Raw genomic sequence first — 25,332 nt, 5'->3', positions numbered from 1 at the left:
CTTTTGTCCTCCAGGATGAGGTCGATCAAGCTGCTGACATCAGACCACATCTGGCAGTCATATCGTCTTAGGATTGCTAGGGTATTGGTCGCATGGACAGTGATGGCAGACATAAAGAAGAACCTCTCCCCAACATTGTCTAGACATCTGCGTTCCTTATCTGGGGGAGCAGATATCAGAATGGAAGGGTTCTTGAAGTGTCTCTGAGCACCCTGGGAGATGACAGAATCCGGCTAGGGATTGCCAATTAAACAAACCAGGGAATCTTTTGTGGCCTTAAACTTTTTATCCAAGCGAGGTGGAATTGGAGGAACCATAGTTGGATTCTTCATAATTTTAAGCCCCTCGCTCCAGATGTAGTCAATGATGGGTTTGGCTCTCACCGATTTTCTTGTTTGTGCCTTAAAATCATGAAGAAAGCAGTCTGATCGAGTCACAGAAGTTTGTAGATGAAAATGTGTTGCAGCCCTGTCCATTCAGTTGTAGAAACCGCCTATGTCCTTAGGGGGAAGTCTGAGGGGTGAGGAGGTGGAGGAGATGGAGTAGGAGCTAAGTAGTCATCCCACTTGTCGTGAGGGTGCTGTGGCACAGTGATCTCTCCGTCATCCCACTCGTCTTCCAAGAAGGTATCATCCTCCCTGGGAGGAGTGGTAATGGTTGAGGCTGGTTTAAGCCTAGGTGTTGACACAGGAGGAATGTTCCTCAGTGTTGTCGGAGAGACAGGTTGAGGTTGTGCTGGCTGCTGCGGACTGTGGTTAGAATCTGGGAACCTCCTTCTGTAGTCTTGCAGCACACCTGCAAATCTTGGACTAGGGAGGTAGGCATCTGTACAACATCATGTCTGGGTTCGGGAGAATCATAATGTTCATAGTGTTTGCTATACATGGTATAACAGGACTCATAGTGCTGTTGGTCGTCTTCATCTTGACATTTAACATGAAGTTGCAAGGGTCTATGAGTGTCTCCAAAAGGTCCCTCATCTTCAGAGACTTTCAAAACTAATAGGTGGCTTGGAAGCAAGGATGAAACTTGCTTGGGGAAGTTTCCTCAGGATGCAAAGGAGTTTGTGGCCTTGGTGATTCTAATAGTAGATATAGCATCCATGGATGACAAGGTAGAGGAGGCAATAGTAAATTGTGGCGCTGCAGGTAATACTTGTCTCCTCGACGGTGTCGATGTGGGCGGTGCTGCTGCCGCCGGTCTCGTCGACGGTGGTGTCGATAATGGTCTTATCGACTGTGGTGTCATAGATGATGGGACCATCGAAAGTGGGCCTGTAAACAATGGTGTAGATGTCATTGACGGTTCTTTAGTTGAAGATTACTTTGTTGACTGTACCTTCTTTATAGAGGATGGTAATGTTAACTCCACCCTATGAGGGTCTGGTGGGATATACCTTAGTGGAGGAGAAGGAAGCATTGATAGCAGTGGTCGACGATGTTGCCGATGACGATGGCCTTGTTGACAAGATGGTAGTGACGTCAGCTGTAATAGGCGTCACCGGAGTTCGAAGTGAAGTTTTTGACGTCGACGGTTCACAAGAAGGAAAGCGTGATGAGTCTCCTTTTTCTTCAAGGATGGAATGGAAGGTTGTGAGGAGGCTGCCCCTGCAGAGACCAGAGGAATTTTCTCCTGTTTGTGAGGGTCCTTATGTTGGGTTTTCAAAACCTTTCTACTCTCCTCAGAAACCCCTTGGTCAGAAGATCATGACCTTTTAAGGAATTTTGCAGTGGTGTCACTGTCCTCACCGGAAGAGCTGGATCTTTGGGATCTGGACTTCTGCAGCCACAGAAGCAATCTTACTTCTCGGTCTCAGCATTTCTGAGGAGAAGGTTCAACAGATCTTACACTCCTTCACCTGACTTTGTGGGTACAGACAATATACAGGACAGTCTCTATACGGGTCATCCACATGCAGCCTTTTCTTCCCTCAGGACTTGCAGGAATGAAAGAGAACTTTTTTTTGTAGGAATGAGACATTGTAGATGTAGAAAGAGTTGATTCTCACAAGAAAAAAATGAGAAAAGCTCAGGGAGACTTCCTTCACATACCGTGTGGTAAAAAAATCTGAGGAAATCAGCCTCTTCCCCTTCCATCCCCGAATCCCCCACCCCCCCAGTGACGTTTGATGACGTCAGTGCGCGATCATCAGAGGTCACCTCCCATCTTCCAGGAGCGATGCAGAAGAGAAATACTCTGGAGGAGGGGGCAGGCAGAGACATCAAAAGAAAGGGAAGGCTTTTCTTTTCTTTTGATGTAATCCTGGGCATTTCTGCAGTCCACTAGACACCAGGGATTTTTTTTTTTCTTATGAAATTGGCATAAGGGCAGAGACCCCTTTGGCAAGAGTCGCTCGCCAGGGGGTAAATTTTCAATTAGGCAGTTTCTGCCCCCCCGGGGGCAGATCGGCCTATATTAATTAGACACTAGGGATTTATTTTTATTTTTTTAGGTCAGTTTCACGCAAGGGGAGCGACCGCTTAGGCAAGGGTTGCTCCCCTGGGGGGTCAAACTTATTTTAGGCCATTTCTGCCCCCCATGGGGGCAGAAACCACTAGGCACCAGTGATTTTTTTTTCTTTCTTTTTTTACAGATGGGGAGCAACCCCCTAGGCAAGGGTCGTTTTCCTGGGGGCGTAAATTTATTTTAGGTCATTTCTGCCCACCTTGGGGGCAGATCGGCCTATTCTTCTTAAGCCAATCTGCCCCTAAGGGGGGCAGAAACCACTAGACACCAGGGATTTATTTTTTTGCACCAATTTCACGCAAGGGGAGCGACCCCTTAGGCAAGGGTCACTCCCCTGGGGGGCAAATTTATTTTACGCCATTTCTGCCCCCCTTGGGAACAGATCGACCTATTTTTGAAAGGCCCATCGGCCCCTCAGGGGGGCAGAAACCCTACCAGACACCAAGGAAGATTTTTTTTTTCAAATAAAGGGGGTGGGGCTATGGCCATACCCCCACCCTAAATAAATGGGGATAAAGTAGTTCTGCCCACCGGTGGGCAGATGGGTCAATTACCCACGATCCACTCCTGGGGGAGGAGGGTGTGGGAGGGGGGTGGAAGGCACGGGTTTGGTAGAAAGCCTACTAGATGCTAGGGAATTGAAGCCCTAACTGAAGCGGCTAACAGTCTCTCAGCTCTCCCTATGCACACTAAAACATCTTATCCCATGGTAAGCAAGAGAACATTTGATTATTTTGGGTTTTGGTTTTACATTTGGACCATGAGAGCTTGTCTAAAAATCATCCCACTTGGAATGGTGAGGGCTGCACTTTTTGGACTTTGGGTCGCTGCCATGTAGAATAATCTACAAGACCTAGACACATCTGAAAACTAAACATCTGGGTGAGTCCATGGTGGTGTGCTTCATATGCACACCGCACCATTTTCTTACCCACAATGCCCTGCAAACGTCCAACTTTGCTTGAAATCACACATTTTTCCCACATTTTTATGATTGAACCTTCCGGAATCCACAAAATGTCTACCACCCAGCATTGTCGCATCTATACCGATGAAAATTCTGCCCCACTTGTCAGCCTAAAAATATTTTTTTTTCAAACTGCTCTTTCGGACCCGCTTTGGTTCCCCCTCATTTTCGACATGTTTTTGGCTCTTCCCTGTCTCAGGCACTTGGCCCACCTACACAAGTGAGGTATAATTTTTACAGGGAGGCGGAGGGGAACGTTGGGTGATAGGAAACTTGTGTCGGTGGGGTGATCCCACACAGAAATGTGGGAAAAATTAGATTTATTTTTTTTAGCTAAGTTTGAGGTTTGCTGAGGATTCTGGGTAAGAAAACACTGGGGGATCCACGCAAGTCACACCTCCCTGGACTCCCTCGGGTGTCTAGTTTTCAGAAATGTTTGAGTTTGGTAGGTTTTGCTATATGGCTGCTGAGCCCATGACCAAAAACGCAGGTGCTCCCCACCCCCCAAATAACAGTAGTTTTGTATTTGATAACTGTGATGTGTCCACATAGTCTTTTGGAGTACTTCCTTTCGCCGGCACTAGGCCTACCTACACAAGTGAGGTACCATTTTTATCGGGAGACTCTGGGGAAAGCTTTTTTTTTAGCCACATTTTGAGGTTTGCAAAGGATTCTGGGTAACAAAACCTGGTCAGAGCCCCACAAGTCACCCCATCTTGGATTCCCCTAGGTCTCTAGTTTTCACAAATGCACAGGTTTGGTAGGTTTCCCTAGGTTCCGGCTGAGCTAGAGGCCAAAATCTACAGGTAGGCGCTTTGCAAAAAACACCTCTGTTTTCTGTCAACAAATGGGATGTGTCCATGTTGTGTTTTGGGGCATTTCCTGTCGCGGGCGCTAGGCTTACCCACGCAAGTGAGGTATCATTGTTATCAGGAGACTTGGGGGAACGCTGGGTGGAAGGACATTTGTGGCTCCTCTCAGATTCCAGAACTTTCTGTCACCGAAATGTGAGGAAAACGTGCTTTTTTAGCCACATTTTGAGGTTTGCAAAGGATTCTGGGTAACAGAACCTGGTCAGAGCCCCACAAGTCACCCCATCTTGGATTGCCCTAGGTCTCTAGTTTTCAAAAATGCACAGGTTTGGTAGGCTTCTCTAGGTGCCGGCTGAGCTAGAGGCCAAAATCTACAGATAGGCACTTTGCAAAAAACAGCTCTGTTTTCTGTCAACAAATGGGATGTGTCCACGTTGTGTTTTGGGGAATTTCCTGTCGCGGGCGCTAGGCCTACCCACACAAGTGAGGTATCATTTTTATTAGGAGACTTGGGGGAACGCTGGGTGGAAGGACATTTGTGGCTCCTCTCAGATTCCAGAACTTTCTGTCAACGAAATGTGAGAAAAAAGTGTTTTTTTGGCCACATTTTGAGGTTTGCAAAGGATTCTGGGTAACAGAACCTGGTGAGAGCCACACAAGTCACCCCATCTTGGATTCCCCAAGGTGTCTAGTTTTTAAAAATGCACAGGTTTGGTAGGTTTCCCTAGGTGCCGGCTGAGCAAGAGGCCAAAATCCACAGCTAGGCACTTTGCAAAAAAACACATCATATTTCAATGTAAAGATGTGATGTGTCCATGTCGTATTTCCTGTTGCGTGCATTAGGCCTACCAGTGCAAGTGAGGTACCATTTTTAATCGGGAGACTTGGGGGAACACAGAATAGAAGAACAGGTGTTATTGCCCCTTTTCTTTCTCTACATTTTTGCCTTCCAAATCTAAGACAGTGTGTAAAAAAGACATCTATTTGAGAAAGGCACTGTAATTCACATGCTAGTATGGGGAACCCAGAATTCAGAGATGTGCAAATAACCACTGCTTCTCAACACCTTATCTTGTGCCCATTTTGGAAATACAAAGGTTTCCTTGATACCTATTTTTCACTCTTTATATTTCTGCAAATGTATTGCTGTATACCCGGTATAGAATGAAAACCCATTGCAAGGTGCAGCTCATTTATTGGCTCTGGGTACCTAGTGTTCTGGATGAACCCACAAGCCCTATATACCAGCAATCAGAAGAGTCCAGCAGACGTAACGGTACATTGCTTTAAAAAATCTGATATCACAGGAAAAAGTTACAGAATAAAACGTGGAGAGAAATTACTGTTTTTGTCACCTCAATTTCAATATTTTATTTTAGCTGTTATTTTCTGTAGGAAAACCTTGTAGGATATACACACATGAACCCTTGCTGAATTCAGAATTTTGTCTACTTTTAAGAAATGTTTAACTATCCGGGATCAAGCATTGGTTTCCCACCCATTTCTGTCACTAACTGGAAGGAGGCTAAAAGCACAAAAAATAGTAAAAATGGGGTATGTCCCAGTAAAATGCCAAAATTGTGTTGAAAAATGTGGTTTTCTGATTCAAGCCTGCCTGTTCGTGAAAGCTGGGAGGATGATGATATTAGCACAGCAAACTCTTTGTTGATGCCATTTTCAGGGGGGGAAAAACACAAGCCTTTTTCTGCAGCCCTTTTTTAACCATTTTTTTGTTTTTTAAACGAAAAGTTCCCTGTATTTCGGCTAATTTCTTGGTCTCCTTCAGGGTAACCCACAAACTCTGGGTACCTCTAGAATCCCTAGGATGTTGTTGGATAAAAGGACGCAAATATGGTGTGGGTAGCTTATGTGGACCTAAGCGTGAACTGCCCCAAATAGCCAAAAACATGCTCGGCACAGGAGGGGGAAAGGCCAAGCAGCAAAGGGGTTAAAGAACAGGTAAGTTTATTCAAAGGAATTTTGGAAACACAGATGTTGTGTTTTATAATACATATTGTCCCTTCAGGATTTAAAAACAACATTGATATTTTAGTAGATTTTACACTCTATGTGCTGGGGGTTTTGGAACAGAAATGAATGCACGTGTTTGCTATTCTAACACGTGCTATTAAAAGGCGCAATTGTCGGTTACGTTGCAGTTACCTAAAGTTTTTTGCATGTTAAAACACCATTCGTCACAAAGGTATTTCAAAGCAACTACGTTTTTGCCAGGCATTTAGGTCTGTCTTTCTGTCACCGAAATGTGAGGAAAAAGTGTTCCTGCATGGATGTAGTCCCTTTGTAAGTGACTTGCCAATCACAAATCTCAAAATCAGATGTATTAACCCACCAAGCTCAATTTCTGGAGTCCTGTACATTTGTGCTTTTTCAAGAACATTTTGCAATTTCACAATGAGCTGACCCAAAAAGTTATTTGGCCAACAGTACGGCAGGAGTGTTTTCCTGAAGAGGGAATTAAAAATATTTCATAAGTCCCTGCCATGTCACTGAAGGAATTTTAGAACTGGCAAAAATGATGTACCTTGAAATAACTTTGTAAAAACTGAATCCAAAGTGCTTTGTACTGAAATCTGCAGACGCTGCATTTTAGTTGTCATATCACTCATTCCCCCTTTCAAAGACCCCTGTCAGTTGCCTATAAAGGTTTTGAAAATTCTCTGAAACATGTTTGCTCTAAACGTATGTAGTTTGACCAATGTGTTTAGAATGCACCATTTAACACTATGTTCTTGCACACTTTCAGAATGAAGCATGCAGTAACCTAGAGGTTTTCGTTAAGCAAATAAACATAAAATCACCTTATTGAATGTGCGTGCTCTGCCCAGGGAATTCAGCACTGGTGATACATCCTTTCTACTTCGACAGTGTTGCATAAACTCCTTTTCCAAGACTATTTCAGTCAAATGTCTTTCATCATCAGAGGATCAATGTAAAGCCATGAGCACATAACACAGTATTTCTCAACAGAGCTTTGGTTCACATGTAGCAAAGTAACAGGTACATAGAAGTTTATGGGTAGATGTCCCACTAGGAATATAGCTATTGGGTTGCTAAGTCCACAGGTCTCATCCGTTTAGTTTAACAACCACATACATATGGAATACAGATAAGTGTGACAACATCCGTTCTAGTCTCTCTATCTCATGCAGACACACACCACATACACGTGTGTGTCAGAGACCTTTGAGGATATCACTCTCCCCACTTAAAAAATACGTAACTATTAAGCATAATAATATATGAAAGCAAGAACATTTTACTGCACAGGTCACTTCACCATTTAACCACAACAAATACCATTAAAAAGAAATAAACTAAGGCAAATTGGAAGCTTACTCATCGGAACAATTACCTCATAGTATTCTCACAAGTAACATAGTAACCTGGATTAAAAAGAAAACATCTTTATAGCAGTATAAGAGGTCGCTGTAAAGCTGAAGATGCTGAATCATGAAATGTCAGCTAAGTGTCCCGTGTTTTCCTCGTTTAAGCAAGATCAACATTCCCCAGATCTTTCTACTGTACCGCAGTGGCAGCTCTGACATGTAAACATACCTGACTAGCACCAATGGCTTGGCTGCACTGTGAAGAAGACAGACTTCCCAGAACTTTAAAATTCTTCAATAAAAGCAAAAATCCAGCAACTGCAGACTTCCGAGCATCAATTTGGCTAAAAGAGGTAAAGAGTAAGCGTTAAGATACATCAATTAACATATGTGATACAAAATAAAACAAAAGTGATAGCAAATTAAGCAACTCCTGTAGACTCTTTGTTGATACCCTCTTTGTTGACACCAAATGCATGGGAAGGCTGTGTAACATATATGTGACAGACAAGTATAATGCTCTGGGATGCAAGTAACGGTCTTTCAAGGATGGGATTATCAGGGGACACACTCAGATTTGGTGGGGCTTTCGCTACAGAGAAACATATTTTCCAAACTTAAAAAAAAATGTTCATTGGCAGGAGAAATCTTAATATCCCCATGCAGAGTTTTCTATGCTTACTCATGGGAATGTTGGTGAAAAGTAGGATCAGGCAGAGATCTCAGTCCTTACTTTTCTAACTTTTTTGTCAAACATTCCAAGCTTCCCAGTGCAAAGTCCTTTCAGTCGTCTCCCCAGCTTGCATGCAGGGGACTGGCAGCTGGGTCTGGAGGTGTGGAGCACGCAAGACTGCTCGATTTCTAGGCACTGCTATCCTGACCTCCTGCCTTTGGTAGGGAGTATAAATGAAACACAGGTATTGGTCTTGGTACCATCTCCAATTTTGGCACCCTTAGAACGGTATTGTAGCAGAAAGGTGGGGGGCACTTAGAACCTCTTTCTCCCCTTTCTTGAGAGCGCAGAAGGGAAAGGCTAGAAAAGTAGAAACGTCAGCACCCTTTTACCTTACTCCTTCCATCCCTCAGGCACTGCAATTAGCGCAGTAGAAAAGGGGCAGATGTAGTGACACTCAGAGTGAAGTGAGTGAAAGTTTGGATGATTAATATTAATTCAGCAATGAACTACTCAGTGTAACACAGGATATGTCTTTTCTACACCATGGATATCTGGAATCAAATAATATTAAACGGGCACTGATAAGTACATATATTTCAAGTGAAAGATCTGCTAGATGCATAAACTACGAGAAAGAATGCCACTAGAACTCTAGATAGCCTAAAACCTCTAAATGTACTACCACATTCCGAATCTAATCGTAAACATTAAAGTTGGGCTTACCTGGAAAACATAGCTTTCCTGAGAACTAGGATTAGGGAGTCCCTCATAGACATACTGATTTTCAGGAGGGGCTGAAAAAGAATTGCAAAAAATACAGAAAATGATAAGACTGTGGCTATACAATTCAGGAACTAACAATATTATGAGACCCTTTTAGACTATGTTCAATGTCGTTCTACAGCAGTCACTTTTTCCATAATATTTACACAATATTAGCAGAGAGCTACCCCAATACATATTCATTTCTTCTGAATAATACCAAAAAGAATGTGCATACTATTGTTGTCAGACCCTGTTTGGGACCACGGTCAAGGATGGGCTACTGAGCCTCAACCATGGGGCTGGAGTCTTTGGCTTCTGTTGTCCAGAGGTCCTTCATACTAAAGCTCTGCAGACTAGGACAAATACAACGTAGCACTTGATTCTCAGTGGTAGACATGGCAAGCAGTCACAGGCTTCTCAGCATCTCGGAGCTAAACGTTAACACAGCGGAGCAATTAATAAATGCCCAATCCAGTGCTTGACCTTCAAGAAAGAAAAGTCTTGTAACAAATTGGAAACGAATACCAAAGGAGTACAGTTGCAACGCAATTTAGGCTTTCATTACAAGTTAGGGAGAAGAGCGTAAGGTATCTACCACACATGGTAAACACCATTACTCCAGGGTGAGTATTCGCCATGTGTGGTAAAAACAAAAAAAACCCTTATTAAGAGTTTTTAAATATGAAAATGAGACAGAACATGCCGCATTTGAATTGAACACACCACATTCTGCATTCTGTTTTTACATGCCTTTGGCACCGATAAATGCCTTTTTTATATGCCTTTGGTCCAGATACATCTGAACAGATTTGACCTGCCGGAATCTATCAAGGGACAACTGTGAGGGTCTGGTAGCTCAGTCGGTTAATACACTGATTGCAGGGATCTACGTTTAGCATCATGATCAGACGTTTAAATCCCGATAGGTCAACTCAGACTTTCATTCTTTAGAGGCCAATAAAATGAGTACCAATGAGTTGGGTGAAAATAAACACCTATTATTCAATGCAAAGATACCTTTCAGGGGTAATGCAAGCTTTACAAATACACGTTATATTAATGACCACACAACTGGTAATTCCGACGCCTGTGAAGACAATAGCACTGGAATCAGAATTTAGCCCTGAACTTCTAATGCAAGTCGAAGTGCCCTGAGCACTGTCAAGCAGAGCTGCAACTAGCCACTATCTTCCCAGGTCCCTCCTTCTGTTCTAGGAAGTTTCCTTTCTGGAAAGTTTATTACCCTGGTTACGAATCAAGAACAAATCGAAGTGCTTCCACTCGGTCTCTCAGTTCAGTTTTTACAGTTTCTTACCATCTACAGTGGATTCGTCCTGCAGAGAGCTGCCGGGCTTCCATGGCAGCACACACACCCTATTTCTGCTTCTGGTAGGTAGCGCTTTTGACAACTCTGTCTGGGATCTCTGAACTGCCTTCTTGGGCACCGGCCCAGTAGACTCGTATCCGGAGATCCTGCTATAGTGTGGTCCCCAGTGATCTTCTGTAGATGTAGAGCAGATGGGAGTGGCAGGTCTGATCAGGTTGCGGACAGTTAAGCTCAACAAATGCGGATTCTACATGCTCACTGCAGCAACGTCTGGGCTGATACTCTGGGCTCAGTCAAGCCAGTCACAGGCCAACCATCTGTTGTAAATACAGTCAAAGACCGCCTGCATTTTGATGGCGAGGCAGCCATACATAGGCTTCTCCTATGATGGAGACACACCACGCACAGGCTACTCTTCTGATGGTGACCCAGTCACGCACAGGCTACTCTTCTGATGGTGACAGTCAAGCACAGACATGATTTTGACTCAGGAACACAGCCACAAGTGGGCCTCGGCGATTAGTCTTTCACAAATTCCAACTGGAACCACCGAAGAGATGCACAAGCTGAGATGGCCATAACAGATCATAAATGCTTATGCTCCCCCAATATTAGATTCATTGACTTCTTTGCCAGGAGTTATGTATGCCTTAGTTATGGCGTTAAAAACTAGTCTTCCACCACTAAGTAGTAAACTCCAAAATCTTCCTAACAATGGGCCAGCACTAATATTATTAGAACAAATAAATAAAGAAAGCAACAGGTGAAAATACACAATTGGAGGTCAACACCGTGATTTGAAATCCTCAAGCCAGAATCCCAAGTAGCAGCCGTTAAAGAAGTAGAAGGTGGACAACCGGAGACAGTAGTTGATAGGGCACCAGCAAATAGTGAGGTTGGTACCACATTATTCAATTTTCTAGATCAAGGGCATTTTATTAAGTAGCAAACGGTGTGTATTATGGTGAGTTGCACAATACAACGCTCTATAGGTTTCAGGCCCTTAAAACACCACCTGATTTTAAAGCCCAAAAACCACTGAATAAACAGCTGTACCCACGTATACCTGCCTAAGGAGGTTGCCCCAGTACTGCCTAAGGAGATTGCCCCAGTATCAACATAAAGGTACATAAAAGCAGAGTCAGACTGGAGTTGGCTGCCAAGTACCCTAGCACTTCAGTCAAAGGACTGAACTTCATTGAAAACTGTTAATAAAATGTCTCCTCTCAGCAGTCTACTTCAAAATTGTGTTTGTGGAATATAGGAGGTCTAGCCAACAAATTACACGTTCATGAAACAGTAACATTTCTGAATAAATATAATATTGTGATCTTTCAAGCAACATGGCCCCAAACGTCCATTCCTTGGATCGGATTTTTAGAGCGTTTTAATCCTGCTATTAAATCTAGAAATCGAGGTCATCCCAGGGAGGCCTTTCGATTTATATTAACTTTGAGGTGAATATATTCTGCAATCATATTTTGCACAAGGAGTCAAGGCTTTTAGTAGTCAAGATAGAGTGCCAAAAAGAGCAGTGCAATACCTCCATGGTAATTGTGAATATATATTTTTTATATATATATATATATATATATCCATATCCATCTTCTAAAGAAAAGCACAAGGCTATGTCTATCCTATTATCAACCATAATGGACAGTAAGCAAGAGCATACTAATTCACATATAATATTAACAGATTTCAATATGAATCTGTTTAAGACATATGACAACTTATTGAGCACACTTTTCTTTGGAATATAATGGAACAGTCTTCGCCTATAAAACATTATGATAAATTTGGGAAAGCCTTATCCTTGAAACTAACCTAGATGGGTTTGAGAATATTGAATGGTAAGCATAAAGACGACCATCACTGGCTTGGATACACATCCCAAGCTTTGCAAAAACCATCATTGACTACACACTAATACATTTTGCTTTATGGAAATTCTTTCAACACTTTTAAAATGTGCCTGTGTAGAAAGTGACCATCTCCACCAGACTAATGATATAAATATAGATCTCTCAATACAAGAGGTTACAAACTGTCAAGTTAAATCAACATACATAGAAACAGAAGATGAAAATGTAACAGCTATATAGTTGAAGATATTGACTCGTCTTGTAGAGAGTAACTACAAACTTGGGATCATCACAGTGGAAGTCTAATAAAAACCTGGGAAAACTCAATGAAGGATGTTCAGGTTCAGCTCAGTTTCCAAGTGAACAGTGCCACAAAAGCAAGCAATTTGGTTTGAATAGGATTGTGTGGTGTGCCCAAACTGCAACTATCAAGCAATGTAAGGGGGAAATAAACCACGCAATAAGAAACCTTAGGCTGAATCCAGAAAAAACCTGCTTTTAGCTGAAGTGAGAGAATCTTGAAAGAAATTGAGTAAAGAGGTTTGGTTAGTAGATAAACAGTAGTACGAGTGCAATTGGGCCAGACCTTTCATGCAAGTAGAGAAAGAATGTCAGTCAGACCAATGAAGGTGAACTGTGAGCAAATATCTTGGAATCCAACTGGGCTATGTTTCTCAGTACAAAATTCTCAGTAAAGAATACTGAGTAAGGCGGCTCAACTAGCGCTAAAAAACAGGGCCAGTAAGTCTGAAAGATTCCACCATACTCGCCGGAAGAACCAGTATAGGAAAACCAGTGGTCATATTGGACGAGCAAATAGTTAATATCCTTCAAAAAAAGTTGTAAAGACCACACTCCTGGCCATAATAGCAACCCACAAGCTCTAATTAAGAAAAACTTTGAGTTTTGGTCATAAAAACTTACACAACTGTATATTTATTCGCTGGCAAATGAGATGTTCTCGGACTCAAAGGGCGCAATTGTGCACCCCACCTATAGAGGGGGAGATAAGGCTATACCAGAAGATTACAGTTTCATCAACCTCCTAGATAATGATGCCAAGCATTTTGCATCCCTTTTGTTAAAAGAATTAAGCGAGTGGGTAAAGTCATCTCAGTTAATTCCTTTCAATCAAACAGGTTTTTTTTTTCAGAATACAGGGATGGTCACTAGCCTATATGCTTTCTTATTCTTCGTTGAATAAAGTGCTTCTGGCTTTGCTGTATTTAACTTTAGTAGATTTTAGATCTGCCTTCTGTAGTGTGCCTTGAAAACTACTGTGGGTCAAATTGGTCCATTGGGGATCCCTGAACAATTACTCAAAGTAATACACTTTTACATAGTAATACCTGGATTAGAGTGAATAGGAGTGGGGAATATGTATCACAAAAAAATATACATTTAAAAGGGTAAGCCACGGCTATGTGCTTGCTCCACTTTCATTTAATTTATATTTATTAGCTCTTTCTTTTGTGATTCATCAAATGGATTTTCACCCGCCAAAGCTAAGCGGTAAATTGGTATCTGTTCTAATGTATGCCTACAATGTGGTCTTAGTTATGTGTTAGGGCTTTTGTAGGCAAATTTGGGTTTTAGTTACTAAGTGTATACACTAGCACAAACAAGATGGAGATAAATCTAAACAAAACTAAAAAGATGATAATCAATAGATAAAAAAAGAGCTGGTAGACAAAGTCTCAGAATATAAATACTTGGGTGTGAGCATGGATTCCAGAGGATCATTTTTGACTCGCCTGCAGCATTTGCGGGCAAATGCTTGTGCTCTAACTTCAGCTTTCATTTCTCTTTATAAAACATCAAAGGGCCCCATTTTAACTCCAATACCGAAGGTTGCGGATGCAAAATGAATTCCTACAGTGAGTTATTGCAGCGAAGCACTTCGTGAGTGCGATGTTCGCACTCTGGACAAAATCATTACAAAATCTAATAAAATATTATTCTGGCTGCCAAAATCAGTGTCTCCACAGCAGGTTTGCTTGGACTTTGGGATTGCAAAGCAAAAAAGTGCATGTCACACAGTGCTTTCAAAATGCTGCTTCAAACTCAGACCAATACAATATCATTGTTTGAATACATTGTTATGGATTGAACTAACCAGTGGTAGTATAAACCTTCCCGCATGTAAATGTATGGAAGCAGTTTTATCTAGTCTCCAAGCCAAATGCTTATGTAATGCACCAGTCACTTAAACAACTTTTTAAAAACTCCTTAATAAAAACATGAAGAAATTATCATGCTGTCAGGATTCACTGCTATTGAAAAATCGCTCACAGCATGGATGGTAATTAATAGTTATGTGACCTTGAATGCCCAAGTCTATTTTTGGTCAAGCTATTCGAACTTCATAAAGCAGAAACCTTTATAATACCGCCTTTGTTGTTTGTCCTCTCGATCTATACCAAAGAGAGAATTAGTAAGGAAAAGTAAAATGTGCAGATTTTGCAATCATTCAGAAGAAACTCAAATTCACTTGGTCTACATGTGTCCAATCTTATTACTTGAAAGGAGAAGATTTTCCTGTTTTAATCTAAGAAACCTACAAACACATTGACCGGCTATAATTAGAAGCATAAATCAAAAGGATCCAATATTTAATTCTCATTAAACTTTTTGATATTGGTAGAAAAAAAAGCAATGTTGTGAGAAATAAAGTTATACTTTTACCGATTTTAATTGTGCTATTATAATCAGTTTTTATGTTTTCCATGTAATGATTTTAAGTAATTGAACATGAATAAATGTGTGTTTTGATTTGTCATTTGATTTGGGTTCACAGCGGAATTCTTGTAAGCGCTCACGTTACTAGGTTTTACCAAGAGCTGAAATCCTGCAGAAAGTTCTGAATGGTGGTCAAGAGATGCAGTTGAAGGGTTATGAACCTTTTGCTGGTACTGGATAAACCTTCAATACCAGTCTGGTTTAAAGGTTTACAGGTTAGAATGAAAGGAGTGACATCCAACAATATAAGGGTTAAGTCCTGTATCTTACTGCAAGTGCTGATTTCTTCAGAACCATTCTCGAATCGGGCAACTTGTGCCCGCATAATCAGATTGTTAAATCTATCTATTCCGGAAACAAATAGGGCCAAAGTGTTCAGCAGCTCTACTTCCATGTGTAATTTTTCAAAATGGCCTCCACCTTGGCTTGAAAAGTGTCCAGTAAGGCAGTGCAAATTTCTCTAGACTGGTCTGCTTTTATGTTATTTATTTATTTATTTATTTATTTATTGTTTTTTCCATCATAGAAGCAAACCAATCTAGACTCCAGTTTTTCTGAGTGTTGTTTTCTGATTCTTGGATTTAAGTGAAACTTTTGTGGCTAAGTCCTCACACCAGACTTCCTCAGTACCCTTTAGCTGATCAACATGTGAGAATGTCATTGAGTCTTCCATGATTTCACTAATCTTCATATTACACTTTAGGTTTGGGGAAGGTGCATTATCATTAGCCGAAAGGGGTGGTTGTCTTATATTATCAGCTAAGTCAGCCAAGGCTCTTGCTCCGAGATTTAAAAAAATGTTTTTACTGGAAAAATATGTTTCCATCCATATTCTCCATTTATACTCACAAGAGAGAGGCACAATATTTTAAGGTGTCACAGTATGTGCTTGTTCCATCGTGTCATTTATATATGATTTTGGTGTTGTACAACTTTGCTTTAAAAAAATAAAATAATAATAATAATTGTTAAGTATTGATAGGAAATTCGATGCCGTTGGTTCCTTCAATGTTTGTTCAAGTGCTTCCATTTTCATAAACATTGCTGCCCCTCCTGACCCTCTTCTCCTGGTAGAAACAGGACGATTAGGCCCTAAATTCACAGTTGTCATTTTGCATTGCCAATAGGTCCAAGCCCCCCAAAAATCTTTGGGATCCTGCCGACATTCACCTGTTTGTCCTGCCTCTAATCCTTGGTGCTTGCTTCTACTAGAAACTACAGGAGTGGGTGGGGGGGGAGGGAGTAAGATTTTTTTTTTCTTTTTTGGGAAATTGGACTGGCGGTGGAGAGGGAGCCATAAGCTCAAACAAGTGAGGAAGGAATGAAGGGAGAGAGCCGAGGGGGTTATACTCCGGCTCTGCGCATTATGTAGCTTCAAGCCGCACCAGAACCTAACCAGGCTCACTCCACAGTACTGTGCAGCCCGCTGCAACCTCCTCCAGTGGCTATCCCACAGGAGGTGAGTAGGACAGCGTTGGCTGCAGCAAATCTCAAGGGGGCCAGGGGTTGGGGCCGCTATGGACGGGGGAAATTTAAAAAAAATATATTATTTTTTTTAAACGTACCTTCAAGGATGCCGCCGGCCGACTCATGCTCCTCTTCTCTTCTGGTGTCCCAGCATTCACTGGGACATCACCACAGGTGCCCAAGCAATCCTAGCACTGCTCTCATGCTAAACCTAGCATGAGAGCAGCACCAGGATTGGTCTGAGCGGCTTGGCCTGCTGCTAAGACACTGCATGAGATTCTGTGCAGTTTCTCCAACCCGGCTGTGTACACAGTCGGGTTGGAGAAACCTAAGTGCACATATGTGTTTGGCCGGTCTAAGACAGCCGGTCAAACACACTTGAAGGGCACAGACTCCACTCCCCCTCCCGTAGCCCAGCCCTGCATCTCCCTGCACTTGCTGTTGGCTGAGCCAGCAGCTTTAAAATAAAATTATGATTGAATATAATTTTCTTTTACAGCTCCTGATTCTTAGCCAGAGTGGTGACGCTCGTTCGCCATAGTGAAGGAACCGCCCTTTGAGTAAGAAGCACTTGCCTTCGCCTCAACTCGCTGTTCCTGCCTTCCCGTGCCCGCCACTCCCAGGAACAACCTCTGCCATTCTACGCCGACCTCCTGTGATCCTTTACAGGCCTTCTCCTGGCTCCTGACCCGGCTTCCCGAACAGAGGGGCCTCCTCAACGGCAAAGGCGTGCAGAACGCAGAACAGCAAGTTGTGTGCAGAACGCAGAACAGCAAGTCGTCAGCAAAACAAAGCGAACTCAAACGAAGCACTATACAGTAGATTAACAATGGACAAAGGGCAAAGGGCAAATTTTATACGAAAGAAAGTAGCACGGACTCTACAATGTTTGAGATTATATCTCTGCTCTAGAAGGTGCTAAAGTGTTTTTGTCTGTGCAAATATTACCTCTAACTGAATTAATTACTTGTTAAAATATATAATTTTATCTTTCTAAAGTACAGCACTGTCACCACATTGAATTTATTGCTATTTTTTTTATTTTAAAGATTCTATTGAGATTTTCGGTAACAAAAGAAGCAAAAGCATCAAAGAAAATGTCCAGGAGCAAACCGGTTTGTAGTACTGAGGTGATAATTGCGACAGATGCAACAGAATGCAAATTTTGATTACAGAGCCTAAACACAAGCTCAATTAGGCCAGTAATGCAACAGACTATACTGCTGTTATTTGAACTCTGTGCACTGGAGTACTGCTGTTCATTCCCAAGTGTATACGCTCTGACCCCTAAAAGATGGCAACACTGGCAAACCCCTATTGGCATACTTACCTTTCCAGTAAGGCCATAGTATATGGTATGGGAAATACACTAATAGCATAGAATGTTAAATGTCACCTGTGGACTTAAGCAACTACTGAGCTATCCACTTGGCCTGTGATAGTGGGTGCATGCAAACAGGAATATTGAGGCTCATTCTCACAGGCTTTGTCAATGAGAAGGTGGGTAAATTAGAGATGTTGTTACTTTATATCTTACATTGAAGTTTCACATATAAGCAAAGTGTCATGCAGTTTGTGATAACTTTCCCAAGCGAATATAAAAGATATACCTGTAGAATGTGTTATGCAATTTCTTCTATGATGCAAACCTTATCATATACGTCGGCTACTGAGCTGCTGTTCCTCAATTGTCATCATTTATAATGCATATGGATGGTTCAATTCTCATTTTCTTTGCCAGATGGTAGACAAGCCCTTCATGGATGGTTCTTCCCTCTCATCAATTGTTGTATTACACTGCCATTTAGTAACATAAATTTGAAGTATTTATGCAACAGTAAATTGTCACGTACAGGAAGAGGTAAGTTGTTCTGCGCATAGTAGTCATGATGCTCGTTACCAAGACATCAGCCATTATTTCTTGAATTTATTAGTTTACATGGATACTGTTCAGTCAAGAGCAATACTGTTGCTACATCTGTGGCAGTGTACACTTCCTGTTCAATTTCACAGTTTTAATATAAACTGACTGTATGGTCATTAATGCAGTTAAGTATTTTTGAGTAGCATTCCTATGCTAGTAGGCAGGTAGCCATTTCCCACAACTCAAGCTTGCAAGGTAATGCCATGTGAGATTTGTCTAGAAATGATGCAGAGTTAACTCAGAAATTTTTTGAGGATGTTTACTGCAATCAGGTAATAGGTATCAGTAAACAAAGTGGTATCCTTATTTGTTGCCATCTAATTGTACACGATTTCTCATCTCAGGGACTGCAATTTATACATCTGTGATCAGTGTGCCTGTTAATACTTAATTCTTGTGGCTTACCATGACCCGTGTCCTAGAAGATAATTCAGAATTAGGCTGAGGTCTGTGGTTTGGATGTTCCTGAAGGTAAAACGTACGATGTCCTTTTTATTTTAATTTTAAATATATTTTTATTAACACTTCGCTGTCTTACATTTGCAAGTCCATTTGTGGTAACATCTTGTTCTTATCATACATATCAATCAAGTAATCCGTATTTATGCTATACGTTACAGGTACTTTGTTATACACCTTCTTAGTCCTTTTAGCTGTCCTATAGTATTCATTAATCACTATGGGGGTCATTCTGACTCTGGCGGTCCAACGCGAATGACGGAAGCACCGCCAACAGGCTGGCGGTGCTTCCCAAGCCATTCCGACCGCGGCAGTACAGCCGCGGTCGGCCAGCCGGGGCCGGCGGTTTCTCGCCGTTTTTGCCCCGGCTGGGAGAATCCGCCATGGCAGCGCTGCCAAGGGGATTCTGACCCCCTTACCGCCAGCCTGTTTCTGGCGGTTTTCACCGCCAGGAAGAGGCTGGCGGTAACGGGTGTCCTGGGGCCCCTGGGGGCCCCTGCACTGCCCATGCCACTGGCATAGGCAGTGCAGGGGCCCCCTAACAGGGCCCCATGAAGCTTCTGCACCCGTCGCACCGCCGCAACACCGCCGGCTTCATTCGGAGCCGGCTCCTGTGTTGCGGCCCTCATTCCCGCTGGGCCGGCGGGCGCTAACATGGTTAGCACCCGCCGGCCCAGCGGGAATGTTGGAATGGTGGCAGCGCTATCTACAGTCGCCCGCCAGACTTGGAATGACCCCCTATATCTAATATACTAACGTTCTTGTTTTAAGGGGTTATGCTCTTCGCTGTTCTATGTTACCATTTTGAATTGTGTGGCCACATAACAGTCTTAAATCAACTTTAAACTGATTAGAGAGAAAATAAAACAATTGGTACTTGAGGCCGCGAAACACACCTGGAGAGCATCGGCAGCTCGCGTGTACGGTTGGGGAGATAAAAACGGCAAACTCCTGCATTGGTTAGCCTCACACCCACTAGCCTTATTCCCGAGGTTGTGGACGAGGCGGGCTCACTCGCGAAGACTCCCAGTGAAATTGCTAAGAGCTTTGCCTCCTACTACACACAACTATACGCAGAACGACCCCGTCCCCCCGGCTGAAAGGGAGTCCCCCCTCCTAGACGACATGGTCCTTCCCAAGATCTCGCAGGCGACCAGGCAGAACTTAGATGAAACCATAACGCTGGCCGAAATCATAACAGCGATATCCGGCCTATCTTCAGGCAAAACACCCGGGCCAGATGGCTTCCCATCTGAGCTTTACAACAGATGTGGGGACATTCTAAGCCCCTACCTGCTCAACATGTTTGACGACGCTGAAAAGACCGTCCGCTTCCCTTCTGGGATCGACCAAGCCACAACAGTGGTAATCCCGAAGACTCAACCACCCTCGCTTAACCACTCGGCATACAGACCAATCTCCCTCCTGAACGCTGAGATGAAAGTGCTATCAACTTTGCTCGCTACCAGGCTGAGGGAAGTGCTCCCCTCACTAGTACACCCAGATCAATGTGGCATTATGCCATCTCGCAGTACTAGACACTGCATTAGACGACTGTACGTCGCACTGGCACATCGCAACACTCTGACCGGGTCCCCCCTCGCCCTCCTTTTGATTGATTTTGAAAAAGCCTTTGATACGGTGGACTGGTCCTTTCTAGAGCAAGTCCTAAGAAAGAATGGATTTGGACCCAAATTCCGTGGCCTTGTAAAGCTACTCTACTCCAACACAACCGCGCGTATCCAAATAGATGGGGTAGCCTCCGATCCATTCCCCATCCGTCGTGGAACCCGACAGGGATGCCCACTGTCCCTGCTGCTCTTTGCCCTCACGACTGAACCATTGGCTAAGCTGTTGAGAGAGGACCCACTGGTGGAGGGCTGGTCATGGCCTGTGGGCCCAGAGGACCGGGTGGCACTGTACGCAGACGATGTACTCCTTTACCTTTCTAACCCAGCCGTGAGTGGCCCACGAATCTTACAACTCCTAGACCTCTTCTCTCAGGCCTCCGGCCTAACGTTGAACCCAAGCAAACCCTTATTGGTGCCCTTGCATCCCTCTAGAGATTGTATAAACTGGCAACAAAACATCCCAGTCCGCCGCAATAGTTTTAAATACCTGGGTGTCCATATAACCCTACTGCCCGAACTAACATGGGAACTAAACATTACCCCACTCATTAAGAAGTCCAGAAAAGATCTCCAACGCTGGCGGAGTTTACCCCTCAATACACTGGGAAGAATAGCACTATACAAAATGATGATACTCCCCAGATTCCTATACCAATTACAGAATTTCCCACACCTAGTCCCCCAGAAGTGGTTTAACGAAATGGAGGCGATGGCGCGCCAATTCCTGTGGCACGGATCCCGCCCCAAATTATCCCTTGTTACATGTCAAAGAGATATCCACGACGGGGGACTGGGAATGTCTAACATTTATTTTTATTATTTGGCCATGCACCTACTGGTGATTAATGACTGGCTGTCGGGAGGATGGACGGACCCCGCGTACAGACTAGAACTTCAAGCAATGGGATACAATGGGATCTTCAATGCACTATACGGGGGTTCGATCCCACAAACTATCCCTGAGGTGACTAGACTGGTTCTTACAGGGTGACGAACGTCCCAGAGGGTCTCGGGTTGGTTGGTGGACTCGCCTAACTCAACAGACCCCTCTTTGGCAAGGGAAACGGCTGAAGGAAGTCTCCGCATTGGAAGGGTTCCGGAAATGGGACAACATTGGGATATCCACTCTCGGGGACATCTAGGGCAGGTCACAAATTCGATCCTTTGAGGAGCTTCAGAAAATATACTCTTTAAACAACACCCAATTTCACAAATACCTACAACTTAGACATTCTCTACTAGTACACGTGCGACCAGGGGACAGCTTTCCAGAATACAGCCCACTAGAAGCGAAGGTCATGATGGGAAATCTGAGTAAAGGGCAAATCTCCCAGATATACCGCTCTATCCTCACTAATACCTCCCCCCCCCTCGAGGGACTCCGTCAAAAATGGGAGGGATGGACAGGCCCCATAGATGATATAGATTGGAGGGAAGCATTAATGGCCCCTCGGTCACTGACCATAACCTCACGATTTCAGTTACTACAGACCCTTTACCTACACGCAGCCTACCTTACCCCCAAGAGACTCTTCCGGGCTGGTCTCTGACCCACAGATAAATGCCCTCGATGCTCACACCCGGGGGCTGACTTTTTTCACATGGTCTGGGCCTGCCCAACTATAGAGTCATATTGGAGGACGATTATGGGGGAGATCTCCGAGGTATTACAATCAACGGTAGAGATATCCCCTGTAGCGCTTTTGTTAGGGGCCATGGGAGAGACTGGGATGAACAGAGCAAACCAAATCTTTTTAGGAGTGGCCTGCCTTGTGTCAAAAAGGGACATCATGACAGAGTGGAAGGCCGCAAAAGCACCGACCCTCGTCAAATGGAGACGAGGAGTAGATTGGTGTGCACAGTGTGAAAAACTTGTATACGAAGCGAGGGGGTGCCCAGACAAATACAATAGAGTGTGGGGGAAGAGGGGGAGCACACTGGTCACCTAACCTACCTACAACAGCCGGACAAACCAAAAAACAGCTCTTCTAAATCAGGAGTTCACCCGGGGCGAAGGGGAAACGCTGCTTGGAATCCTAACTCCCCAGTGGCTGAGGAACCGTGCCTATGTTATGTAATGATTACGAGGATCTCCTTCAATTACTGCAACGATGAGGGCTAATGACCCCGAGCTATGTATTTAAGAACAGATACTTACTTTATGTTTGTAGAACCCGCGGGGACCACTGGGACAAATTAGACAAACGAGACAAATGATGTACTTAGACGGATGGTGTTAAGCTATTTATATTGTATTTTGTTTTCACATCTGTTTCTTTTAAAAATCAATAAACAATTATTTATATAAAAAAAAAAAATCAACTTTAAACTATGAATAAACTTAATGGCTTTGTGTGGGTGGGTCTTGCGGCTAATAAAGGAAGTCCCTCCCAGGGCACTTCAATGTACAGGGGGACGGCCAGCCACCTACTCTCCCCCCCTTCCAACAGTTATGTAGCAATTTGTGTCCCACCCGTCTCTGCTCTATATCACTTAGTGCGGTCTGTTGGAGTATTCGTCAATATCTCAGCTCCAGCTTTGGGAACCCTCCCCATGGGCCAAACCTGTTGAGTGTATTGATCATCTCATCCTTCTATCTCGGGGTCTATCGGTCCCTTCATTAGGTCATCCCAGCTCGTCACTTAGTCCTCCCACTCTGGAGCAATAGGGGCCCGGCGGATGCCACTGGCTTCCTCAGCCTTCAGGACCTGTAGTTCAGCCCTAGTCCACCTCGCAACATCGCTTTTCCATTCAGTCAGTGAGGGGTGGCTGGAGACCTTCCAGCCCCTCGTGATCAGTCTTTTGTAAAGGGCCAGGGTCAGGTCCAGGAAACGACCTCTAACTTTCCCCCGCGGCGCACCGGTCTTGAGGCCCAGCAAGCACATAGTAGGGGTGGGCGGCAGATCCGTCCCAAATAGTCCTGACAGGATCGTCATCATCTCCCTCCAACCAGTCTGTTGCACCGGACATCCCCACACCATGTGGTCAAAGTCAGCTTCCCCGCCCCCACATCTAGGGCATGTCCTAGGGGTCCCCCCATATATGCGGAACAGTCGGTGAGGAGTGAGGTACGTCCTATGTAGGTAGTTGTATTGAATGTATCTTAACCGCGTGTTGCATGAAATCATCCGGGGATAAGCCAGTGTTCTGCTCCACTCTGCATTCCCTGAGAGAAAGATGGGGGAGAACGGTCGGGCGGGACCTGTCTGAGGCAGAGGGTCTAATGCAGCCTCAATCTGGGCCCGGTATATTTTAGCGATCAAATGAGGTTCCTCTCCTGATGTTAACAGGAGGTGTAACACCCTGTGGATAGTGGGTTCCGCGTTAATCGTATCCCAGTGGTCCTTCAAGGACCCAGCCCACCCATATGGGTCGGTCAACAGATGGTCGTCAATGCTGTGCGTCTACGGCCATCGTCCCATATTAGCTCCCTGAGCAAAGTGTTCAATTCGCGAAACCACGCCGGGGGGATCAGTAATGGTAAGTTAGCGAAGTAGTAGAGGAGGCGAGGAAGCATAATCATTTTAGACAGCGCTACTCTGGCCATTATTGTGAATTTCAATGAACGCCAGAACCCAACCGAGGACGGCAGGGAGCGGAGCGTCCTACCAAGATTACCATCCCAGAGATCACACAGCTCGTGGAATATTTGAAAGCCCAAATATTTGAAGGTTTGTGGGGCCCAGTTCACGTCCACTGGACATGCTCCAGGGCGTACGCAGCCTGGCAGCATGGGAAACACAAATGTTTTGCCTCGGTTAAGGCGAAGCCCGGACAACACCCCAAAGTCCTGCAGTATCCTTAGAGACCATGGGAGTCCACCGGTCCCATCCCTCAGATAAATAAGTATATCGTCGGCGTATAGAGAGATAATATGTTCAGTTGGTCCCCATTCAATTCCCCTACCCACACCTTCCCGCCGCAGCTGGGCCGCCACGGGCTCAATTGCCAGGGCAAATAACAGTGGGGACAGGGGGCACCCTTGTCTAGTTCCCCGAAATACTGGGTATGCGCTAGATATTGTTCTGCCCGTCTTCACTCTTGATAGTGGGGACGAATATAACAAGTCCACCCATTTAACTCAACTCTCCCCGAGTCCCATTCTTAACATCACGGCCCTTAGGTAGTCCCATCTAATCGAGTCAAAGGCCTTCTCGAAGTCCACCACAAGCAAGACCCCCGCTGGCGGCTTCGACTCGTTAGGCATGTGCAAAATAGCTAAGATTTGCCTTAGGTTCAGGGAGGTGCTGCGACCGGGGACAAAGCCGTTCTGGTCCGCATGCACTAGTGTGGTCATGAGGGGGAGCTACCGGCCAGCCATGATCTAACTAAGGATCTTGAAGTCACTGTTTAGCATCGATAAAGGACGAAAGTCGGTCAACCATGCTTACTTGCTGTTTGTCTTGGGGAGTGGCACCACCAAGGCCTCCCGTAACATGCACAGCAGCTCCCCACGGTGTAGTGCTTCCGCGTACATCTCCGCCAGTTGGGGAACCAATAGTGATTTATATTTTTTGTAAAAATCCATGGGAAGATCGTCCGTACCAGGGGTCTTCCCAGGGGCTAATTGCGCTATGGCCTCACTTATCTCCTCCGCTGTCACTGATCCCCCTAGGCTATCCCTCTCTTCTGGATTCAGTATCGTCAGTGGGATTTGCTCTAGAAAGTTATCAAAGGCCTCCGTCCCCAAGTCACTAGGTCTCCCATACAGGTGTGCATAATAATCCCTAAATGCGTCATTTATGGGGCCTGGTCTGAGTCTACGGAGTCCCCCTTTGTCCAGTACGCTCGTGAAGGGCTCGCTATCCCCGCCCAGGCGCACCAGCAAGCCAGCAGTCTCCCCGATCTGCCCTCCTCTGATTGTAGGGATGCCAAATATTTTTGCAT

General features: G+C 44.3%; 1 protein-coding gene across 4 annotated transcripts in view; it reads right to left on the bottom strand.

Moving 5' to 3' along the window:
- FANCI (FA complementation group I) overlaps window positions 1-25,332 on the bottom strand; it is a 714,639-nt gene that overhangs the window by 553,932 nt on the left and 135,375 nt on the right. For all 4 annotated transcript variants that reach the window (XM_069222692.1, XM_069222696.1, XM_069222693.1 and 1 more), the window contains exons 16-17: window positions 8,992-9,062; window positions 7,822-7,936 (exon numbers count right to left, since the gene is read on the bottom strand). In XM_069222692.1, coding sequence (XP_069078793.1) covers window positions 7,822-7,936; window positions 8,992-9,062 — 186 coding nt within the window. The remainder of the gene's footprint in view (window positions 1-7,821; window positions 7,937-8,991; window positions 9,063-25,332) is intronic.

This window comes from Pleurodeles waltl, chromosome 3_1, assembly GCF_031143425.1.
Source record: "Pleurodeles waltl isolate 20211129_DDA chromosome 3_1, aPleWal1.hap1.20221129, whole genome shotgun sequence".
NCBI classification, from domain to species: Eukaryota; Metazoa; Chordata; class Amphibia; order Caudata; family Salamandridae; genus Pleurodeles; species Pleurodeles waltl.
The sequence above is the reverse complement of the archived record's forward strand: the minus strand, read 5'-3'. Positions and strand labels throughout refer to the sequence as shown.